Source organism: Notamacropus eugenii, chromosome 5 (genome assembly GCF_028372415.1).
Source record: "Notamacropus eugenii isolate mMacEug1 chromosome 5, mMacEug1.pri_v2, whole genome shotgun sequence".
Lineage (NCBI taxonomy): Eukaryota > Metazoa > Chordata > Mammalia > Diprotodontia > Macropodidae > Notamacropus > Notamacropus eugenii.
Window position 1 is genome coordinate 51,899,522 of NC_092876.1, and position 24,358 is coordinate 51,923,879.

The 24,358-nt window shown below is 40.0% G+C and overlaps 1 protein-coding gene across 6 annotated transcripts in view; it reads left to right on the forward strand.

The window, feature by feature from the left end:
- Positions 1-24,358, forward strand: part of VPS13D (vacuolar protein sorting 13 homolog D) — a 335,894-nt gene that overhangs the window by 174,732 nt on the left and 136,804 nt on the right. For all 6 annotated transcript variants that reach the window (XR_011967006.1, XM_072608911.1, XM_072608914.1 and 3 more), the window contains 5 exons: positions 1,346-1,495; positions 2,433-2,529; positions 6,665-6,813; positions 12,720-12,854; positions 14,034-14,201. Coding sequence is in view for 5 of the 6 variants with exons in the window: in XM_072608911.1 (XP_072465012.1) it covers positions 1,346-1,495; positions 2,433-2,529; positions 6,665-6,813; positions 12,720-12,854; positions 14,034-14,201 (699 nt within the window). In the remaining variant the exon portion in view is untranslated. The remainder of the gene's footprint in view (positions 1-1,345; positions 1,496-2,432; positions 2,530-6,664; positions 6,814-12,719; positions 12,855-14,033; positions 14,202-24,358) is intronic.

A 24,358-nucleotide genomic window follows, 5' to 3' on the forward strand; every position in this document is an offset into this window, starting at 1 on the left:
GTATGGTGATATTATTTAAAATGTTCTTCATTTTTATGGAACTATGTTCTATCTGCCCAGGTGATAATGGTTCATTTCTAGAACCATTTTGGGGGTTGAATTTCCAAAGCTGTTTCAAGATTCATATTTGTAGTATTGATGTGTTATTTGTCAGCTTCTTGTACATAATTCTGTCATCTAGGACATGTCAGGTAAGGTATTTGTTAGATACTAATTTTTTTATAAGTTTAAAACGATATGTGGCACAGTCCATTAAATCTGGGCTCCTTGAGGAGAGTTGTTAAGTCCTTTTTCAGTTGGGTCCAATTTTCCATTGATTCCATTTGTTTTTGTTTTGTTTTGTTTTTGACAAAGATACCAGAGTGGTTTGCCTATTCCTTTTCCAGTTCATTTTACAGAGGAGGAAACCAAGACAAACAGAGTAAATGACTCACCCAGGGTTACACTGTTAGTATCTGAGGCCAGATTTGAACTCAGGAAGATGAGTCTTCCTGAGTCTAGGCCTGGCACTCTATGCACTATGACGCTACCCAGCTGCCCCTTAAAGATAACCCATCTGATCACTTCTGGGGGCAGTGACCTGGTCCTGAATTGCTTCTACAAATGAATATTCCCAACTTCTCCATTTGTTTTGTGCTGCTTGTTGACCCTGTTGTCTGAGTTCACATGGAAGTTGCCCTTTAAGGGCCTTTTGATTCCACTTTTTGGATCTTAACTTTTTCATAGGCTCCGTTCATTGGCAAATTACTTTTAATTCCATTCTGCGAATACAGTAATATGCATGTATCTGTCATCAGCTTTTCATATTTCTCGGAGAATTGATATCTTCTTGTTCCAAAAGTATTTCTGAGGGATTTTTCACGGTGATGATTCTGTTTCTGCTGCTAATAAAACTTGAGAGGACATCAGCAGTCAGTGTAGAATGACGGCCCTGCAGCACTCATGTACAAAATAAAAAAGCACAGTCACTTCTTCTCGCAGAGAACCCACTGGCATTCCCAGACCACTGAGGGCAGAGCAGAGACAGAAAGCTTTTAGTATCAGCCCTGGCAGGTACTCAGGGAACTATGTCAAGGGAGCATAGTTCCTAATATCACTTCATGCTCAGTACTGGGAGGAAAGAAGATTCCTAGATGAGCTTATCATTCTTTGGTTATATTCTTAACATTTGCCAGCAATTCTAAATGACTGATTCTCGGCTTTTATTTGACTGAGCTCAAAGAAAAGAAAAATAATTTTTTTTCTGGTGGTTGATTGAGAGAGGAGTATAAAACAGCAATTATTACTTTGACTAATGTGCACATTATGTGGGTAGAATGTTTCTCATTGTCTCTTTCTGTGATAGGTGGACAATCAACTCATTGGCACTACCCAGCCTTTCATGCTTTTTGTCACCCCTTTGAGTAATGAGAATGAAGTCATTGAGATGGGCCCAGCTGTACAAGTCAATGCAGTCAAGTTCCCTAGTAAGAGTTCCCTGACTAACATCTACAAGGTAAGCTTATCTTGGGCGGGGTGTGACATGTTTCGATGTGTTCTTTTAGAATCAAGTCTCAAAGCCATACAAACATGAGTAGAAATGATGTGGTGCTATTAAATCATCTGTAGCATTCATGTGTACAAAGACCCCTGTCTTGAAGTGCCTGAAGTTGTTAAATTACTTCTAAGGGTTGAGAAGAAACCAGATGGTATTACAGTTCTCATAAAGACTATTAGTTCAGTTCCTTATGGTCTTCTCAGTAAAATACAGCTTCATCTCTCCTGATCAGACTCAGACATGATCCAGATAGATTCAGGGACAGAACTACCTAGGCACCATCACTGTCATGGGACAGGGACTGGAGGGACATAACATAGAGGAATTGTCAATCAGCCAGCAAACATTTATGAAATGCCTAATTAATATGTGCTAGGCATTGTGTGAAGCACTGGAGGGATCCTTTTGTGCAGAGCCAGTGACTACTATCAGAAAGTCTAGACAAATTGGAGACCCCATTGCTGGGAAACTGGAATGAAAAAGCATATCCCATTCATCTGCTCTTATGTTGGCAGTGCCTCTGGGACTGAGCCCACATGTGGGACCTGGACCCACAAAGTCAGTGATGCTGACCCTGACATTAGTTCACATCCATCTAAAGGCAGTACTGTAAAGTCCCACCAACCATGATGCATCTGAAACCTCAGCCTCTAGTAATCAGACTCAGATGCCCTAGAAACTAGACAATCAGATGCTAAATTGTTTATTAAAAACCTGCAGTTTGGGGTTAATTGTAGCTAAGTAGAGAAGAGCCAGGAGCAATTTGGCAGCCTATCTCTGGTTATGAAATCATGTGAATAAAGAAATTGTGTCATGTCGCTGGAGACTTATTAATGGTACAGATGGATGTCCCTTCTGTTATTCATGCTGTAAATCAAGATTTGTTTATCTCTAGCATCTGATGATCACTGCTCAGAGGTTCACGGTGCAAATTGAAGAGAAACTCCTCCTTAAATTGTTAAGTTTCTTTGGCTACGACCAAGCAGAATCAGGTAATGCCTAATGCTCTAATTAATGCCTCAGTGTTTATCCAAGAATGGCATCCCTTTTTTGTCTCTCTTTGAAAATGAGAAATTTCTAGTGCCCTGGCCACTCCCTTCTTACCTCTCATCCTGATCCCAAAAGCTTGTTATGACATGCCATAACAAATGATGATTCGCTAACTAGCTTCTGAATGAAGAAGAAGACAACCCATCAGGGGACCACAGGCAGACCCTGTGGCTAGATTATGGGAAGTAACTTTAATGTTACTTTTTTTATATCTCTATCTCCATTCCTCTAATCTAGGATAACAGAAATAATGTTAGTCATTTAGCAAACCTCTTTGTTTTCTAACCTTTGTTTATTAAACAGAATGAGGTCTAGAAATCAGAGCCCTATGCGTTTGTTTCCCTGGGCAGTTCCTTTGGTCTTACTGAGAAAATTTTTGGCTAGCCTCAATCCCTTAACTTCTGGCATCTTTACCCTTGTGTTGGAATGTAATTTTTAAATTTTCTAGTTTCTACTTTGTTTTTGGGGGAGAGGAGAGAGGTAAGATGTTTGTAGAGCCTCAACACCTACCAGAATAATGGAATACAGGAAGTGGACATTTTTCTTCTGAACTCCTTATTTGGGCTTTTGTCTTGGTTTTAAAAAGTCCTTGTAAGAGCAGACAGACTCACAGTTCATAAAAAATTCAGCAGGGGTCTTTCCTCAAATTAGCGCAGATATGGATCTTGGACTAGAGCTTAGTAGATTATATCTGGGTTGGTTAGCACAGTGCCCATTATATCACAAGCACTTAATAAATGCTTATTGTTAGAAAAAAAAAATCTTCCCAGGGGCACGTGCAGACACACAGACACATAGACACACAGACACACAGACACACACACACAGACACACACACACACACACACACACACACACACACACACACACACACACACACACACACACACACACACACACACACACCCTATATTGACGAACTATTTTTACTCAGAATTGGAACATTGAATGTAATGAAGGTCAGCAGCGATATTCCTGACTGTGTGTAGAACTCTGCTGCTTTTCTTTTTTATTCATTGAGCCAATCACTTGAGGCCTTGCTTGCAGGCTATCTGTTCCTTTTTGGTTCCTTCGTGTAGAATTTTACTTTCAGTTCAGTTAGATATGCTTTTTTTACACATTGTTGTCAGCAAGTTTCTTTGCAGGCTATGGGGTCTAGGTCTTTTTTGGTTCTTTTGGATCACACCCTTCCCCTCACTAGAGCATCACTGCTTCCCAGGGCTGCATCTGTCTTCTGGGTGTCTCCAGAGAGGCCTCAACATCACTTGTGTTAGCTTTCCTTCCCTAATCCCTTTCATTTCTTAGTTAGAACTGATAACAATCAGATGAGTCAGTTTGGAAAGTAAACATCCTTTGGGCTGTAAGTCTCACCTGGATAATTGTGAGGTAAGAGAAACCAAGTGGGAATTAACTATCTGAGCCACTCTGGTCCTCAGTTTCCTTGGGTATAAAATGAGAATTGGACTGGATGACCTTTTAGGTCTCTTCTAATTTTTATGTCTTATCACATCATTCTAGGGGTGTATGGGGTGTTCAGAGAGGGCTAGCACCTCTGGTGTGAGGGTTTGTCAAGCCCTTTTCAGAGCTGCTCGTTCACCCTAGGTGTCCTTCTGTCATCCAACTCTCACCTGTAGCTCCAAGAAGCTGTAGCCTGTGCAGTGACCACACCCCAGTTTAAACTGTTTTGGCAGATGGGCTGCCAACAGGCTTCAAGCATTATCAATGAGTTAAGGGGGATGTCTACCCTAAGCATGTGAAGACTTCCCTCAGCAGGTGAGAATGGTTTGTTCTAATGGATCACAAAGACAGCTGAAGCAAGTTCTGTGAAATGCTTAAAGCTTGGCCAGCCATTGAAGATGTCAAGGTCGTCCATTGCATCCCAGGCAGTCATCAGTCATCCTGATTTTTGTCTTGCCACTGGACTTCTATGACTCTGGGAGAGAGAATGACTTTGTGTGACTCTGCCTCCCTTAATGCATCACCCCATGATATCATTGGTCCTCTTTGAAAATGAAAAACAAACAACAGGAGCTATTCAAATCTTCATGGATAAAGTGCATGGACAAAGTTAACATCACTATAGATATATATTAATTTTTCCCTCTTCTGGAATTAAAGAAAATCTGTCTTCACTGTCCAGGTTGAAATGAACATATACCTTTAGGAAGAGATTGCTGCTTATAACTCAAGCTCATCCTGTTTCTAAATTTATTAGTAATATGATAGACTTTCTAGAATAGAAATTTTCTTTTCACTTTCTCTCATCTCACTCACTTCTTAATACTTGACAGTCCAGCTTCCAAAGTCATTCCACCAAAGTTAGCATGCATTTCTTACTTGTAAAACCCAGGCGCCTTTTCTCAGTGCCCATTCTCTTCAGCCTCTCTGTGGGCTTTTGCCCTGTTGATCATCCTCTCCTCTTGATGCTCTCTTTCCTCTGGGTTTTTGGGATACCATCTCCTGATTCTCCTCCTAGTTGCCAGACTGCTCCTTCTCGGTTGGATCCTCTTCCAGGTCATGTCCTCTAACCAGACATGTCCTGCTGGTCTCTGTCTTGTGTCCTTTTGTCTTCTCCCTCTGTACTACTTCACCTGGTGATATCATTAACTTCTTTGGATTTGATTCCCATCTCTGTGCTGATAATTCTCAGATCTACCAATCTTCCCTAACTTCTCTGCTGACCTCCAAACTTGCATCTGCAACTGCCTTTTGGATATCTAGACCTAAATGTCCAGTAGACATCTTAAAAAACATGTCCAGAACTGGACTTATTCTCTTTCTCCCTGAAGCCTTTCCCCCTCCTAACTTCTTTATTCTGTTGAGGATAACACCATCTTCCCAGTCTCTCACACTCGAAACCTAGGCTTATCCTTTATCCTTGAGTCTTCACCATCTCTCACTTTGAATATCCAATCTATTCCCAAGACCCATTGATTTCACCTTTGCAACATCTTTGAGCTATGCCTCCTTCTCTCCTCTGACACTGCCCCCAGCGTGGTGCTAGTCCTCCTCAACTCACATTTGGACTATTGCAGTAGTTGCTGATGGGTCTGCCTGCCTCAAGGCTCTTCACACTGTAATCCATCTTACATTTAGCAACCAGAGTGATTTTCCTGAAGAGCAAGTCTGACCATGTCACCCCCACTCAGTAAACTCCATTAGCTCCCTATTGCCTTCTGTTTAGTGTTCAAAGTCCTTTATAACATGCCTTCCTGCTCCCCACCCCTTACCTTTTTAGTCTTCCTCCACCTTACATCTCTCCTAGTATTCTTTGATCCAGTAACATTGGCCTCCTTGCTGTTTCCTAAATAAGGTACTCCATTTCCCAGCTCCAAGCATTGTCTCTTCTTCTCTGACTGTCCGCCTTGCCTGAAATGCTCTCCCTCTTCATCTCTGCCTTCTGGCTTCCCTGAAGTGTCAACTAAAATCCCATCTTCTACAAAGAAGGCTTTCCCAACCCTCTTAATTCTAGCACCACTCTTCTTTTAATCACTTCCTGTTTATCCTGTCTGTAGTTTGCATATATTTGTTGCATGATGCCTCTCCCATTAGACTGTGAACTCCTTGAGGGCAGGGACTATCTTTTGCCTTTTTGTGTATCCCCAGCACTTAGCACAGTGCCTGGCACGTAATAGGTGAATGTTTATTGACTTATTAACTTACTAGAAGAAGCCTGCTAGGTTGTCTCATTAATGGGATCCTCCCCCATCATATATAAATGTACTATTTTTGTGGAATAAACTTAACAGATTTGGGTAGATGAAAAGGTGATAGTTTAGAGTGCTTTACCAGTGAGGCCAGAGAGTTTTAAACCTTTACCAGTTTTTTTCAAAGTCAATAACTGGCGTATAGTATAAAGTCCAATGTTAGGAGTCTGAACACAACACGGTATCACAGAATGTAGGGACATTGCACAAGGATGGCATCCAGAGTCTGATGCTTGTTGCTTTAGTTGGTTAGACTTGAAGTTTTCTCTTTTTCAATAGATTATATTTTTCCCTGGTAAATTTGAGTACGTTTGTCTGAGTAACATCTCAATAGGTTCTAACTATAGTTCTGCTCAACTTTTTCTTCCAGAAGTGGAAAAATATGATGAAAATCTCCATGAAAAGACTATAGAACAGCATGGGACACCAAACCGATACTACTTTGAAAATCTCAAAATCAGCCTACCTCAGATCAAACTGAGTGTATTCACCTCCAACAAGCTGCCTTTAGATCTTAAGGTAAGCTAGCGTCCAAAAGGTAACTGTGGATGAGTCTCAAAGTAGACTTTTCCATGGGGGAGACATACACATTACATCTCTGCTTTGTCCTCTTATTATCTACTTTTCCAGAGAATACTTGTAGTCTTTCTTATAGGAAGTTGGTTCCCTAAAGCCAACTTCAGTAGATTTCTCATCCATACAGTAGCTACATCAGGAAGCAAACAAAGCACCATCTTTGGTTTTTTTTTTATTATCATCAAAAAACATTTTGAGGAACTTCTTCATGTCAGCCAATAAATACATCACTTTGGCTTCTGCCTTTAGGAACATGTGGAATCACAATTTTAAAACCAGAAGAGTCGTCGGAAATCATTTAACCTGTGCTTCATTTTACAGATGAAGGGACTGAGGCCCGGAGAAGTACGTTGTCTTGCCTGAGCTCACACAGAGAGTTTGTACCAAAGTGTCTACTAAAAATCTTTCTTGTCTTGTCCTCTTCACTGGGCAGCATATTGCCTCCCTAGGCAGAAGTCTTTGGGTATGAACTTAGCAGTGTTTCCAGTTCTGGAGGACCCAAATCAGGGAACCCATTAGTGTTTATCCCATCCATCTGAGAAGGCATGGTGCCTTTGAAGACTAACTGCACTGCTTCTTAGTCTGGTTTATTCCTCTTTTCCCATGGATGCTTATACTGAACGTGGAAGTGGGGGAAAACCATGGGAAAACCACTATCTTGCTAACATCCACAAGTATGCACTTGACTTGTGTAACCTTTCAGAATGAGTTTGCTTGATAAAGTGTATATTCCCCCCAGAACTCTCGGCATTCTCCCAGCAAACTGATGTCAGGCATTTCCTGGTTTTTTAAACGTCTTAAGAAACTCAGATACTTATCCCAGAAGAAAATTTCTCCTCAAGATTGCTAATACATTATAATTTTATGTATAAATGTTAAAATGTGTACAATAGACAGGAAATCACTGATTTAAGTAAAATGTCCCGTCTAGGCACTAAGCCATACTGAAGAAATATTTTTAAGGTACTTTCCCCATTCATTGGTAAACACATTAAATGGAATGATCATATAATGAAGCCTGTGTGTGCATGCGTGCGTGCGTGTGTGTGTGTGTGTGTGTGTGTGTGTGTGTGTGTGTGTGTGTGTGTAATCTAGAAGTCTCCACTGCACTGGGTCTTAGTTTTTGCTTCTCAGGCCTCAGGACTAATAAAATGACCTCATTTCATTCTGAGATTTTTGCACATAGTAACATCATTTTGTTAGGATTTCCTAAGAAGGTAATGTGCTCATTATAGATGAATGCGTAATGGCTAAAAGATGTACTTTGTAAGAGCCTTAGGAAAATCTCCTCCTATTCTTGAAGAGGAATCATTATAGTCTGTCCAGAAGTTAGCTGTGACTTTGGTGTGATTAGTCAATCTGATTCCGTTATTTTAGGCCAGAGTAGGGTTGTCAGCCACAGAGAGGAGCCCTCCATAGATTTACGCTGCCAGTGGGTTCGTTATTTTATTATAGTGCATAACTCCTGAAGAACTCAAAGGTTTCTCACATTTGTTACTTACATTGATTACCATTTCACAGAAGGAGAAACTGAGACCTGGAGAGGTCAGGGGACTTAACCTGAGTTCCCACGATTAGACCATAGTATATTTACTCCTGGAACCTAAAGGTGTTAGTACTTTCCATCAATTTATACTGCTATTGAAAAGCCCAAAGGAGTTTAGGGCTCTTGAAAGGTTTTCACAGATATTGAAAATGGAAGGTGTTTCCCAGCTTATAAAAGCTTATAACAGGCCTTTCTTCATTCTGAGGAGTTACAAAAGAAGAGCTTTAATTGAGCAATGTTGTTTGGAAGAAAATCCAGTTTTAAATAGTGGGTGAGAAGGAGGGGGTCAGGGGAAATTTTAAACAAAGACACTATTTAAAAAGCTCAGAAGCGTCTTCTCAAAGGCTTGAAATAATTTGTTGGAAAATTTCAGACCCTTAACTTTTTTCTTCCCTTCCCTAAATAAAAACCAGATTTTTCACAAAAAAAGTTCCAGCATTGTTAATTGTATTTCAGAGAGAGCAAGAGAGGGAAATATCCTTGCAGTTTTAAACACTGTCCCAAGAGGGAAATGGGCAAATACCCCCATTTCACATAAACAGTCACTATGTACCATAAATAAACCTTTAAAGAATGAATTCCAGACAGTTTTGTTTAGGACAGAATAAACTAAGAAAGGAAAGGAGGTGGCCCAGCTCAAGATCTAAAATCTTATGGCATACGGGCAGGTATTTCTCCTCCCAACTATAAAGTTTCTGTAAGTCTTCTATAAGCATTCATTTCTGGGGAGGTAGGAGGTAGACAACTTCTTATTTTTATTAGGAACCTATATGCACAGAGCTGCTTTCTCTTAACATCCAGCATTTTATAACAGGAAACCGCCTGCTACTTGTTTAAATAAGCATCAGGTTTGTATACTACTGTATTTGATTAGGCACTGGTTACTACAGAAAAAGGCCCTAAATAGGCTAAATAGCCATCTCTCTCTTCCCATCATCCATGCACTTGAATTGACTGGGATGTAATTTGAGTGACCTCTAGGTGGCAGAATAATTCATGCCAGTGAGATACAAACTAGCACCTTTAAATTCCTGGCCCAAAGAGAGTGAAGAGGGGAGAAGACGACAGCGCCAGATTATACCTCTGAGTTGGCCAAAATGTGTTGGTAGGTTTGTAAATAGTGAGTACATGTTTTGTTGGTCCAAGAATTTTTACACTACCATAGGAGTACTGGAGTGTTTGGATAAATCTTTACTGTATATATTTCGTCTTCCAGTGTTTAGTTTGAAGAAGTCACCATAAGTTTCATGTTTTAGCCTGTTGTGCCTTATCTCACTTCCTGTCCTATGATAAAAAATAATTCTCTAAGAATCAGGGTTGAAAATAGAATTGGATTTGCTTGAAGACCTATTTCTTCTAGCCAACTTATATAACCTTGAGCAAGAAAATTAAGTCTCAGTTTTTCACACTGCCAAATGAGGAAAATCAGATGTCTCCCTTGTCTGTGTCTTTGATTGGTGATGTTAGAATGTAATTGTGTGGGAAGGCCTTTTAGGGCCTTCCTTACAGTGGGGAAGTGCTTTATGAGTTAGGATGGCAGAGTGAGGACTTGAGGACAAAAGGGTGTTCAAGTGTTGCCACAATTTTAAACCTTTGTTGTTATAAAACTGCCTGTTGTGTCCATGGGTGTGTAGAATGAAATAACTGACAGAAGCCAAGGTGCCTCTCTGTGGTTATTCATGCAGAGGATTGTGCCCAGTAACTGCTTTGGAATTAGCTGTAGCATTTCTAAGGGCCTCTTGAGTTGTTAACAACAAAAATCATTCTCCTTCCCTCCTTCTGTAATTCTGTTCACTCCATTGTCTTCCAGTTCCCCAGAGTCATCCTCACCTGCTCACTCTGCCTCCCTTGCATGTAACCAGGCCCTCCCCATATCTTGTTGTTTCTCTCTCCAGATCTCATGAGTTCTTCCCCTTGAATTCATGCCCTGGTCATCTTTCATGTAGACTGTTATTGCAAGAGCCTCGTCGTTGATCCTTCCCTTTTCCAATAATTTGCTCAGCACAGCCTTGAAAGTGTATGTCTAATTATGACAATCTCCTACTTAAAAAGTTGCTGTGGCACCCTCTGGGATCCAGTGTAAACTTTTTTGCGTAGCATTTAAAGCCTTCACAGACTGGGTTCTACCTACCTTCCTTGATTTATTATATACAAGGAAGTCCCCTCTGCCATTCTTTGTTCCAGCCTCACATGTGACAAGTCCCACCACGTTGGTTGCTGTCCATGCTTGGGATGCAGTCTCCTCACCTCCCTAGCTTCTTTTCAAGCTCATTTCAGGCACCAGGAGGCACTTTACTATTCCCCCAGCAATTCGGACCTCCCCTCCAAAATTTACTTGTATTTATTTTGTATCAGATTATCTAGTATTTCCTTCAATATAATGTAAGGTACTTATTTCAGTTTGGTTTTCTGTCTGTTTCTAGTGCTTGCCAGAGTATCTGGTTCAGAGTAAGTGCCCAGTGTGTTCGCTTTGATTGTATAAAGAAAAATTCTGTTCAAGTTGCCACTCTCTTCTGGTAGATTTTTCTTTTTCTTTTTTTTTTCTTTTTTTGTAAATTTTTTTATTTCAAACTTAAATGCAAAATGAGAAAAGAAAAAAGAAACATTGCTATGTTCACATCAGGCCATAAAAGAAAGTTGAGTGTAAAACAATAAGTTCTGGTAGATTTTTGGAACAAGTCGATGTGGAGCACTGGATTGGAGGACTAGGGAGGTCTGCTGTTTTCCTGGGCCATGGAGCCAGGGAGTGGTAGAGGACTTCCTAAGAATGGTCAGACCTGCAGACTACTTCACATTTCTGGTGATTAACATGGACACAATTGGTAATATTAGAAAGAATCTAGAAAGAATTTCCAAAGATTTCAAAGTCTTAGACAATAAACTGACAACTTTAGGGACAATAGGGAATGACAGGCACTGGATGTTGCATAAGCTACCAGATATCACTGTGTAGTTTGGTTTTATTTAACTCTTTTTATGACGAGGGAGGATTCTGTTAGGGTGAATGGTAATTAGGAAATATCTGTGGGGTAAAAAAGCAAGAGGCATTTGTAAATCTAAAAGGTATGAAATAATATAGAGGAAGATGCTATCAGCTAAGTTTTTTCAAGGGAATTCAATTAGCAAGCATTTGTTAAGTGCTTTCTGTGTACCAGGCATCATACGAAACTGTAAGGACACAAAGAAAGACACAAATAATCACCCCAAAGTGATAGGAAAGTTTCAGGAATGAATGTATGAGGCCCCGAGGAGAAACATTTCAGAGAGGAAGCAAAAGATGAAACTAAAAAATATAAAGACAGGTCTTTATATGCATGAAATCCTTGACATGCTTGTACTGAGCACATATGGACAATGAAAGAAGGGAAGGATAAATAAAGACAGATATAAAATTGTGTGGCCTGGTTCTGTAAGAATATTGTCAGGGCAAGCCTTTGGTGAGGGACCCTAAGGCCAAAAACCAAAAGATTTTGTCTAAACTTTTTAGCTACAGGGAGAATAGAGGACAAACTAGAAATCAGAGCTTTCTAGCACTTCTGTAGTAGTAAAGAACCTAAAACAAAGTAGATGCCCATTGATTTGGGGTCTGGCTAAAAAAGTTGTTGTATGTGAATGAGAGTATTACTCTATGAAAATGGTGACTATACAGAATGCAGAGAGGCGTAGAAGACTGTGGGCAGAGATAGTGTGGGGTGGAACTAGAACAACATAATGACTGCAACAGTGAAAGAATTCAAACTGAATCCCATGAAATCAGAGTGATCAAACTCGGCCCCAAATCAAAGATAGCAGACTGCAGCTCTCATTCTCCCTTCTGAGGTGGGGATAAAGTGCTACCTCATGGAATGCTGAGTGCAGCAGATATAGTAGTTTTACTGAACTGGTTTTTTCCCTTCATTTTAAAGTTCATACTTATAAGAGATGGTTCTCTAGAAGAAGTAGAGGAGAAAGATATATTGGGAAATGAAAGTGAAATAAAGGCAGAAAATAGCACTAGAAATTTAGACAAAAACCATTACTGATATCTCACAGGGCAGTAATCTACTTCAGGATGTAGTGGGTTCCTTTTATCTAGATGACTTCAAGCAAAGATACAATAACCATATACTGGTGTGTTGTAGAGAGGATTCTTGTTTAGGTGTGGGCTGAGCTGGGAGGCCACTGAGGTCCTTTCCACCTCTGAAATGCTATGATTCTTTTTATTGTTGGTTTAATATGGCATGTGACCCCCTGGAAACCAAAATTGGAGTCCTGCAGAAGTCAGGGCCGTAGATTAAAGGAGTCATCTCTTGTTTATAATCAGGCCCTGAAAAGCACCTTGGGATTTCCACTCATTCGATTTGAAGATGCTGTAATCAACTTGGACCCGTTTACTAGAGTTCACCCTTATGAGACAAAAGAGTTTATCATTAATGATGTCCTCAAACACTTCCAAGAGGTGAGTACTGAGCGTATGAAATATATTTGTATGTTAATGGTTTGGAGACTCTTATTACCAAAGCAATTCAATAGAAGCCTATTATAGCTTATAATCACATTCTTTCTGGCATTATTGATGTGCCACGCATTAGAATTTGCTTCCTGAAGAATGATGGGATTGCCTTCTTGTTCCTTGATATCAACATTATAGGTGGCTTCCCCTCTTCCAATTCTGAGGTTGATGGTTTCCCTAGGGTTTGAATGGTGGCATCAAAGGCAGTGGGTGCTTTGATCTGTACTAGTCATCGGTCTGTGTTTATATTGTGTTCCTCTACCTGGAAGAAAAGGCTGCTGGATGTGCAAAGGAAAGTGGCCAAAAAAACCCAAAACATCTCCAAGACCTTGGATCCAGGATTAGGTGTTAGTTTAAAATTGTTGTACATTGCAAGTTATACATTTTCTCTTTCGTTTTTATTGTCTAAGACTAAAAAGACCAAATAAACACAATGCCATAGGTCAATGAGCAGATGGTGAGGATCATATCAAACTTGTCAGCTGTCACAGTCACAAGATAGTTAACTCATTGTTGGTCTTTTGTGATACAACTATTTTTTCACTTTTTAATGTATCTTGTGTAGTTGGTAGTATTTCCTTTGAGCTATAGGGGGAGCCGAATACTAGGTATTAGGAGAGAAGTATGGCTGGCAGGGGGTAGGTGGGTGGGAATGTGAAATTCAAAATCCTCTGAAATTGGAAGTCAGAGCCTAAGATGGAGGTAAATTTTATGACTTTTCAGCCGCCAGTTGGGGAGAAAGGGTGCTCTCTATCTGCCTACCTTTGCTTCCTTCTATAACTAGTAATGGAGGTTGGGAACACATGTAGTGCAAACATGCAGTTGTAATCACATATATTGTTTTGTGAGACCCATCCACCAGCTGATTTTGTTCTGATAAATGGCTTTAAAGAATAACTCAAAATTATCTCTGTATAGTGCTAGAGTATCTAGGGAGAATGAGGGAGGGCACTAATTAGGGGAGGTACCATGAAAGGACAAGGCCCTCTCATCCCTGATGCTATGTTTATATTGTAAGAATAAGAGGATATGTTTGCATTTCTAATATTTTAGCTTAGGAACACCAGGGTTAGTAAATCTAAACAGGAGCTGATCACATTTCTCTTCTCTATTATTATTTCAAAGGAACTCCTTAGTCAAGCTGCTAGGATATTGGGGTCAGTTGATTTCCTTGGCAATCCTATGGGGCTTCTGAATGACGTATCTGAAGGTGTTACTGGATTAATAAAGTATGGAAACGTTGGGGGCCTTATACGAAATGTCACACATGGAGTATCAAACTCAGCTGCCAAGGTAAGAAAGCACAGGTAAAATACCATTATAATGAACCTCTTGGGGCCACATTATTTGACTATACTATACTTTTGTCACAGTGAATAAAATTGGTGGCTAGAAATTACCTTTATAGTAATTAATAGAACTTCTGAACATTAGCACTGACGTACAGTCTATAGTGAATGGTATCATTCATGTGCCTCTTCTTTTCTAAACTACTAGGTCTTTTGTGATGATACCTTCTTTAGAGTGGATAACTTAGGTGTATTTGATTTTGGGAGGGAGTTGGATTCTCGAGTCAGGGATGGTGTAGGATTAATGAAGGAAAATTGCTTTTTGCTGTAAGAACTCTAAAAAGCTCAGCTCCCTTCTGACTGATAATTCAAACAGTAATTAGGTACTTTTCTTTAAAAGGGACTGTTACTTGTCAGGAACCAAAGAAAACATTTGTAGTACTGTGTTTTTCAATATAGGGAATTTGTTACAAAACTCAACAGAGCCTGGTTACTTGGCCCATCCACCAAGATATAAAAAGAGTTTGTTCTTATGAAATTCTTCTTTATAATGTTATAAACATATGTCCATATAATTTTGCTTTAACTCAAATCATTTCATAATAACTTCAGAGTGATTTAGTCTCAGATAGGTATGCCAGCCAGCAGGGTTGCCATGTAGTGTATTAGATAGCAGATTTGGATTTAAAGGACCAGAATTCAAAGTTTGCTTCTACCATTTGCTATTTTTGCATTGGTCAGTGCATAAGTTTTCTTATCTATAAAATGAGAAGGTTGAAATAGTTGATTTCTAAGGTTTCTTCTGTATCTAAATCTCTTGCCTCTGCTCTGATGATATACAGTTTCCATGGCAGGAACTTGATGTGTTATAAGAGACCACTGTAAAACTTGGGGAAAGGATTGGGGGAAGATACTTAAGAGGGAGTTGTGGCCAGCAGATTCTAGTTGGGAAGCAGGGGGAACAGGATACATTGGAGACTGTGAACCTGTGGAGACCAAATATAATTGCATAGTTTTATGATAGCAGGGCTATTTTGATCTATCTGATTTTTCTTGGTTGTTTAGGGAAAGAGTAAATATCGCCTTCATCCTCAGAGAGACACTGAAAGATGGAGACAGGAGAAAACAAGTGAATCATTTCTTAAAATTAGACCATGGCTAAAAATCCAAATTAGTCTATTTCCTCCTTAATTTTCACATTACGTCCTGTCCTTAGGACAGATTTTGGTATAGGTATTGTACAGATGATTGTTACCACACACAGTCATGGAAAAACTTTCTTGATTCTCCCTTGCAGCCACTGAACCTTGCCATGGTCTGACACACTTACTTAGTTTTATATCCTTGGTTTCAAGAAATGGTTATTTTGCATTTTGAGCTAATGGAAAGAAGTTCATGGTCCTTTGGGGGAGTGCTTTTATAGGTCTTAGTTTCCATTCCATTTTGCCATGTGAATCAGTCCACATTGTACTTGGCTAGGTAACGAACTCACCACACCGTATTGTGAGGACTACATGAGGTGTATACACCATTAAGAAGACAAAATGCTCTCCGGTACTAGGACTTTTACCTTTAGTTTATCCTTATTATAAATCGAGGAGGAAAATCCGTATTTGACTTACATTTGCATCATTATTCAATGTCTAGGAGTACCAGGAGACCACTGATTGTCTGTGAAATAAAAATCCAACTAATTCTCACTATTCATCCCTTCAACACCCAATTCACAATAGGAGAGTGTGATGCACTGGGAAAATTGACAAGTCATTCTCACGCAAAAATCTATTTCTATCAGATTCTCTGATAATTCCATTGGATTTTTTTGGTTAGCAGTGCAGTGCCTATGAGCATTGACCTGCCTTTGAGAGTTTGACAGGACACCCCATAATTGGATTTCTTATAAATGCCATTACTCAGTCTACCCCAAAAGCACGTCTCTGTAAAAATTTCATTAATGCTTGTCTTCTCATTCTTTCCCTCTAATGCAAACTGATTTGTAGTGTTCCTGGAGTAACTGCCTTTGATCTTGGTTTAGCATGGCACAGGTCTGTTGCTTGACCCATGAGTGCTGTCATGTTTTCCAGAGAGCGCTATTGAGGCAGGGGTGGCCGTGATAATGTATTTAATGGGCAGTCATGTTTGTTTTTCTAGGAAATGTATGATTTGGCATTTATTTTGTAGTTTATTGCTATAAAATGCTTCACCAGTCAGAGTCTGAGTTCTCTAGAAATGCCTACGTTGTCTGTGTATTAGTTTCCCTGCTTCTTGGAATTTACTCCTTCATGTGGTCAGTTCCTGGACTCTGGAGTATGGTGGTCTTTGGGGCACACAGAAAAGCCAATTTACTTTTTTTGAACATGTGGTTTAAACCTTTTTTTTATTTGATCATTTTGCCTTTGATAAACTGACTAGGATTGGAATCATAAGCTTAGCTACTTTGGGGAATTGGGATAATTATATCTTGGTACAAAGGGAACTAGATGTGTTATAAAAAATCAGCCAGGAAGTCTTCAAAATGAGAAAGCAAGCAAAATTGCAATTACCACTTAACATGGAAAAGGGTAGCTTCAGAGCTGGGCCTGTTGACTAAACACAAGTTTAGAGCTATCTATGATTATGCATGTGGTGGGCCAAAGGGGCTAAATTTCCTTGTTGTTTTGTGGGCTAGAGTCAGACCTTTAATGTTGCTCTTGGGTAGTTTTTTGTTTGCTTTTTTGTGCACACAAAGGGAGTTTAAGGAAGTGCAAACGACCACAATAATCAAATGTTGGCCATGGGAAATATTCCATTAGAGGTCCTTAGCGCTTATGATTAAAGAAAGAAGTCAGAGGAAGATAGCAAGACCCAGGGAGTCAGAAAGTCATAGAATATCGGAGCTGTAGCAGAACCTTAAAGGATCGTTTCTGATGTCCATCCAGCTCCCAATCTGTGGTCTGGTGTGGTGGTTCTCAATGTGTGATCTAGGGATCCCGGGGGATGCCCAAGACCTTTTCAGAAGGTCTGCAAGGTCAAAACTTTTCATAATAATTCTAAAATGCTTTTATTTCTAACACAGTAAATATTGGTAGATGTAATCCATATAAATAAAAGATCTTTGGGATCCTCAATAACTTTTAAGAGTGCAAAGGAATTCTGAATCCAAAGAGTTTGAGAGTTGCTGCTCTAGTAATAAGTAAAACATTGTTATATATGAACTGTCTGCTTCAGTAGAGGGAATTTTCATTACTGGAGTTTCTCCCATCTGGGAGTTTCCCCAGTAAAATCACAGATATGGATGGGGGCCCAAGGAAATTGAGACCCAGAGAAGGGAAGCAGTGTGCCCAAGTGCACATAGCTAGACATGGATAGAACCATCACGTGATCAAAGTCTTCCACATCCCAGCCCCAGGCTTTCCACCCAGGCTTCGGTCACCTGGCAGTCTTGGCTCGGTTTGACCTGGCCTAGAAGGAGAGGGTGTCTCAAGCATGGTCAGGAGTCTTGAGATTGGAGATGATCTTTTTCATTGATTGACTGTATGCCTGTAACTTCTTTAATCTCCATTTCATCATCTGTCAAATGGAGATGATGATGACAATGATGATGATGACGATGATGATGATGATGATGATGATGATGATGATGATGATGATGATAAGGACTGCCACCATGGACATTTAAGGAGACAGAATGTTGTAGTGGATAGTCACCCTCTGAGTCAGCAAAACCTGGACTCCACCTCTGCCACAGAGTGACTGTGTGACCTTGGGGAGGTCAGTTAGCCTCTCATTGATAAGGGGCCTTTCCTCACTTGCAGTTAATTACTTTCCCTTTTCAAATAAGCTCCTTTGGAGTTTTGGGGATGCGTCTCTCGGTTCTCCTACTATCTGACCATTCCTACTCTGTCTTCTTTGCTAGTTCATCATCCATATCCTACCTCAAGAGTGCGCCCCAAGGTTCTGTCCTACAACCTATACTCTCTCTGTGTTCTTGGTAACCTCATTAGTTCCCATAACATAAATTGTCATCATGTCTATGCAGATGACTCCCATATGTGTATGTTTGTGGTTATGTGTCTGTGCATGGAATACGTTTATCAGCCAGTAAGTCAGTAATTGGTTATTAGGTGCCTTCTATGTGCCAAACATTGTTCTGAATTCTAGGGAGACAAAAAGGCAAAACATAGCCCTTGCCCTCAAAAAGCTTACAGTTGAGGTGGACAATGACCAACAAATATATATGTATATATATACATGCACAAAGTAAGCTAGATACAGGGTAAATTGAAAATCATTAAGAGGGAGTGGGAAAGGCTTCGGCTAAAAGATGGGATTTTAGTTGAGACTTAAAGGAAGCCAGAGAAGTCAGTAGGTGGGACAGAGGAGAGACAGCATACCAGGCTTAGGGGACAGCCAGGAAAAAATGTCTGGAGCCAAGACATGAAATGTGTTGTTCAGGGAACAGCCAGAAGATCAGGGTCACTGGATCAAGGAGTACTTGTTTACAAGTAAGAAGACTGAAAATATAGGAGGGGGGTAGGTTTTAAAGGCCTTTGAATGTCAAATAGAGCATTTTGTATTTGATCTTGGAGGCAGTAGGGAGCCATGGGGGTGACATTGTCAGATCTGCTATTTAGGGAGATCACTTTGATGGCTAATTTGAGGATGGGTTAGAGTGGAGAGAGATTGGAGGCAGGTCAACCCATCAGCAGGCTATTGCAGTAATCCACAGGTGAGGTGATAATGGTTATCACCAGAATAATGGCAGTCAGAGGAGAAGAGGGGGATGTATTTGAGAGGTGCTGCAAAGGTGAAATTGACATACCTTGGCAACAGCTTGGAGATGGGTGGGTGGGAGACAGAGACAGAGGGAGAGGGAGAGGAATCCAGGATTGCTCCTAGGTAATAAGGCTGAGGGACTGGGAGGATGGTGATGCCCTCTACAGTAATAGGGAAGGTAGTAGGGAAAAGAAGGTTTGGGGGAAAGAGAATGAGTTCATTCCGGATGATGAATTTAAAATGTCTACTGGACATCCAGTTTGAGATATCTGAAAGGCAGTTGGAGATGTGAAATTGAAGATAGCAAAGGGTAGGTCTGGCATTGCCTGCTGACCTCAAAAGGCTGTTTGTTGTGAGGATCCTTGGAGATTCACATAAAGAGTGACAGACACAGGATGATAACCTTATATAGCAAACGTGTAAAGCCAGTCATCTCCTGCTCACCTTGGGATGGTTACTTCACAGATTCCCAGGTGTGCTATCCAGCGCACACCTGAGGCAGTTGCCTTCCCTACCAGGTGGAATCCCAGCCCCATGCAGGTGACATGAGGTCAGCCTAAACAGGGTCCATGGAAGAGGTGTTATTTCAACTCCAGGAATAATGGGAGAAATCTTTTCCTTCTCATAGGATCATGTAGCTCTAGAACTAGAAGAGACCTTCAGAGGCCATCTTGTTCAACCCCCTCATCTCAGAGGTGAAGAAACTGAGTCTTGGGATGAGTTAAATGACTTATCCAAAGTCATATCAATAGGACCACAAGCAGGATTCAAACCCGAGTCCTCTGACTTGATACAGTGCTCCTCCCTCTGTACTGTATGTGCGTCCTTCTTGATGTTCCACTCATCTCTTCCACAGGAAACAAAATAATACCATATGTTCAATAGCACTTTATACTTTTTCACAGCCCATTCACATTCATTATTTCACTTGAACCTTATTCCAACCCTTTGACATGGGCAGAGCATCCCCATTTTTCAGATGAAATAACCAAGATGGGTGAATTGTCCAAAGGCACAAAGTGCAGGCTTGAGCCTAGTTCTTCTAAATCAGATTGTTAGAGCTGAAAGGAATCAAAAGTCATGTCCTCTTACAGACAAGCTCACTTAGGCCCAAAAGATGGAATGACTTATGTCAGGTCACACCCAACTTGTGTGTGGCAGAGCCAGGACTCCAGTCTTGTGACTCTGGGATTCTTCCTGCTCCATACACCAACCACTCTGCCTCTAAGCCCACTGCTGCCTCTAAGCCCACTGCTGCTTCTAGTGCCACTGGGTCGCATCCTGTTCAGCATAGACTTGGGGGTTCTTCAGATGCCTATATTTTGGGCATTATTTTTTTTTTTAAACAATCACCACCTGGCTTTAGAATGTACTTTGGTAGCTTTCAGAAAAATAGCCTGGAGTAAAATAGGAGCCATGTTCAAATTTGTTAGTCTAGAGAGGGTGGAATTCAAATTGGCCAGACAGTTCAGTAGAAAATACAGCCAATTCATGAGCCTTTTTTTCTTCCTGATTCCATCAATCCCTGTGCAGAAAGGTGATGTGCTGATGTGTCCCTGCCACCCCAAAAAAACTTTCACCTAACTGTGCATACCTAGAACATTGAAGCATGGCCAGGCTGACAGTCCAGTCCAAACGCAGTGGATCCTCTGTACTCTCTGCCTAGTGATCAGTAGCCAGGGCTCTGTTGGCTGGAACTGGCTAAGGTTCTAATTCCCCTCACATTACCTTGTTTGTTGGGACATCTGTCCTTTGTTTAAGATCACATTTGTTTTAAAGACAATCTATTTATATGGCTTAAATAGACAGCAATGCACCCTGTTTATTTAAGGCAAAAGTTTTATCTTTGTTTGAAAGAACATACAAAGGGAGTGCTTGCATGAATTCTGAAGGGGAGAAAGGCAATTTATGAGTTGTGTCTGTTTTTGTCATTTTATGACTGCTCCATTTTATAGTTTGGCTGATTATCCCCATAATAGCTTTTCCATGTATCTGCAAGTTAGTCTAGGTAAATGCCGTCTTTCAAATGCAGAGGTTGCAGCATATTTGAGTTGGCACCAGGCTGTAGGTTAAATAAAGTTCACTTCAGATAGTTTTGTAGTTTATATTCCTTAGAGACTCTAGGTTTTGTATTTTAAAAAGTGCTTTGATCCTAAATATAGGTACCTGAGGGAATTCCATTCTGTCCACATGGAGACTCCTTCGATGGCCATATGTAAGGAAATGAGTTGAATTCTTGGCTTTAGACCATTCTCTTGTTCTGCTTTCCTCTTAGACCTGATAACCCTGAGTCCTAAAGCAACAGTCAGCCTTTTACTGAGATGCTTTTCTTAGAAACAAGGGTTCAATGTTGGGCATCTCACCAAAGGCCTTGGCAGATCACAATTATTTGTGGGAGTGGTGATGAGGTAGCATCTATCAGTGAAAGTTCAGCAACCTCCTTTTAGTTTAGCTGCTCACAAGTAGTCAAATGAATGGGGCTACCTAACTGAAGAAGGTGCTTAAGAAGTCAGAAAATAGCATAAAGTCAGATTGTAAAAGAGAAAAAAAGCAAAAACCAAAGAAGTGCAAGAAGTCGCAAATATAATCTGAAACATAAGCTTTTGTCTCTCTTAATGGATGGAAATAATTCCCATGATGCTTCTATCCTTACGGAGAATTCCTTAGAGCAGCAAGCTGACTTTATAGAGAAACATCACAGGAAAATCAAAGGACCATCGAATTTGTAGTCAGAGGACTCATATTCAGATCCTGACTGTGCTGTGTACCACTTTGTGACCTTGGACAAGTCATGGGTTCTCCTACCATTCACCACCTGTTCCAAGCCTTGCTCTGTAAAGAGCTGAATTAGATAATCTCTAAATCCCCTCCTGGCTCTAGAGTTTGTTATAGTTTATGATAGCATCATTATATCTGGTAATAAAGTTATTTCTAGAAAACAAATATCCCAAGATTTTTGCCTTTACCTTCTCCAGCTTCTAGACTCCTTCCTTTCCATCCCCAGCATTCTCTTAAAAAAAAATATATTGCACTCTAGGGTAAATTACTTTACTATGAGAAACACTGAAGTTCTATTCTCCCTTCTGCTTTTTATTTTATTCACACCCCCCCTCCAACTGATAGTTGTTGTAAGAAAACTTTCTTTCCCCTTAAAAGCAGGAGGATTGAAAAAACATCAAAAACTGTTTTCCTTTCTTAATGGTATTTCTTTTAACACTCAGAGCCTTCAATTCTGAAGTCACACTTAAGTATCTCATTTAAAGTTCTGATAAGGAATTCAGTCCTTTTACACACAAGTTGGACCAATTTAATTAAATGTCAAAGTAAAAAATAGGAAATATTTTTTGCTGTTCAGGAGTGATTTTCTAACCTAGATAAGTATAGTCAATAAATACATAATGATCTCAAACATCATTCCAGAATTGTCAGATCACCAGTAGTTGTGAGTAGACTGCTGGTTTGGTGATGGGAAGAAATTAGGCTCCAGTCCCAGTCCCACCTCCACCAGCCCATACTTTAAATGAGATCTCAGCAGATGTAAGAGACCAGTACATTCGCTGTGTTAGTCATGTGCCTTTCTCCTGTCTTCCCTGCTGAGCCTCTCTGACGTGTAAAGCTGCCAGGATTTCAGAATTTGTCACATGATACATATCGAAGCTCTTTCTCACTTGGCAAATAGGACCTGCCTGAGCTTGCTCTTCTCTGCTATGACCTTTGGGAAGCCCAGGTCACCTCTGTGCCATAGTCATACATTGGAATAGGGTGTTAGCAGTTAATTTTTTTTCTTTTCCTATTAAAAAAGTTAAACTTTTATTGATATCTTTTGTTTTTTCATCACCTACATTTCTAAATATATCCTCCCTCCCATCCTCAGTGAGTCATTTCTTGTATCAAAAGATTAAAAAGGAAAAAGAAAAAGCAGTTCAGCACAACTAACCAACATATCTGCCAAGTCTGATGGTATATATCATATTCTAAATCCATAGTTCCCATCTCTACAAAGAAGAGAGGGAAGAATATTTTCTCAACTTCTGAAGTTGATTTTCATCTGATACTTAAAATTAGGAACTAAGTTGTACATTGAACTTCCAAAGTGCAGCCTTTGCCAGAGAAGATTTAAGGCCAGCTGTAAGGAATCTTTTCCTTAACTGCTTATAGTTTTCAGCTGAAATTTCTAGCTCTTCTAGATTAATTTGTACTTGGGAATCCAGAATCTGATGTAAAGGGGTTAAAAATAGGAGAAAAGATTAGAGGTTGAGTAGTTTCCTTCTTCTGAGTACAAAATTGGAGGATATTCCAAGATATGCCTAAACAGATTATAAACTGACAGGACTTTCCAGATTTTGGGGTGCCCTGAGGAGGAATCTGTTCAAATCCCAATGTGATTAGACTTGTGGCATCCAGCATGTCCCTTCTGCCCTGCTGAGGGATTACATGAAAGCTGTAGGCAATTTTATGGGGCCCAGGTTGACAAGTGATTATTCAGAACACATCCCTAATAGCTATCTTTCTCTAAAATGTATATGTTAAATTGCAATTTCTTTAAGCTGTTTCTTGAACCTTGCTACTTTAAGCATCTCCAGGCAATCAAGATGTCATTAAAAATAATAATATTTGGTTTTCAGCACAGAGCACAGCTGGGAGATATATAGATATATTTGAACATATTAGCATAAAATCAGAGCAAAATGTGCTGCACTTTTAGCAATTGATGCCTGAAAATAAATCCATAAGTGTGTATATATATATATATATATATATATATATATATATATATATATATATAAACACCTCTAGTCCTGAAGCTCATTCCTTCCTCTTTTCCTAATCTGACTCACCATGCATTTAGCCTGTGAGATTGGTTCTCAGAATTTGTGGGAAACTTTTTTATGTTTGCTTTGTTTTCTGTGATCTTCTAGGTGACTGGTTTCTTGGTAATATCAATGTGCTTCAGTAAAAGACTGACATGGGCAATTCAGATGGAAGACTTTAGTTGTTGTTTGATTGGGAAGTTTCTGTTTAATTTTGTTCTCTTGGCCCATTTTGTCATTTCTTCCAATGACGGGGGTGAAGGAAGCTGTGTCTGTCAAAAAGTGTTGCATCTCTGGAAGAATTGAGCATCCAGACAGAGTCAGCAGAGCTCAGGGTCTGGGGTCCAGGTTGGTAGGCTCAGAAAATGTCACCAAGTGGGATGGCCTCACTGTTCAGTTACAGAAGACTAGGCATTTTCTTTGAACACTTTTTCTTTCTTCCTTAATATACTCCTGAAAATACCATTTATATAATAATAAGCCCTCTTTACAGTCTTAAAAATTATTGAGAAACTCCCCACCCCTCAAAAGAGCTTCTGTTTATATGGGTTATGCCTACTGAGATTTATTGTGTTAGAAATTAAAACAAATTAGT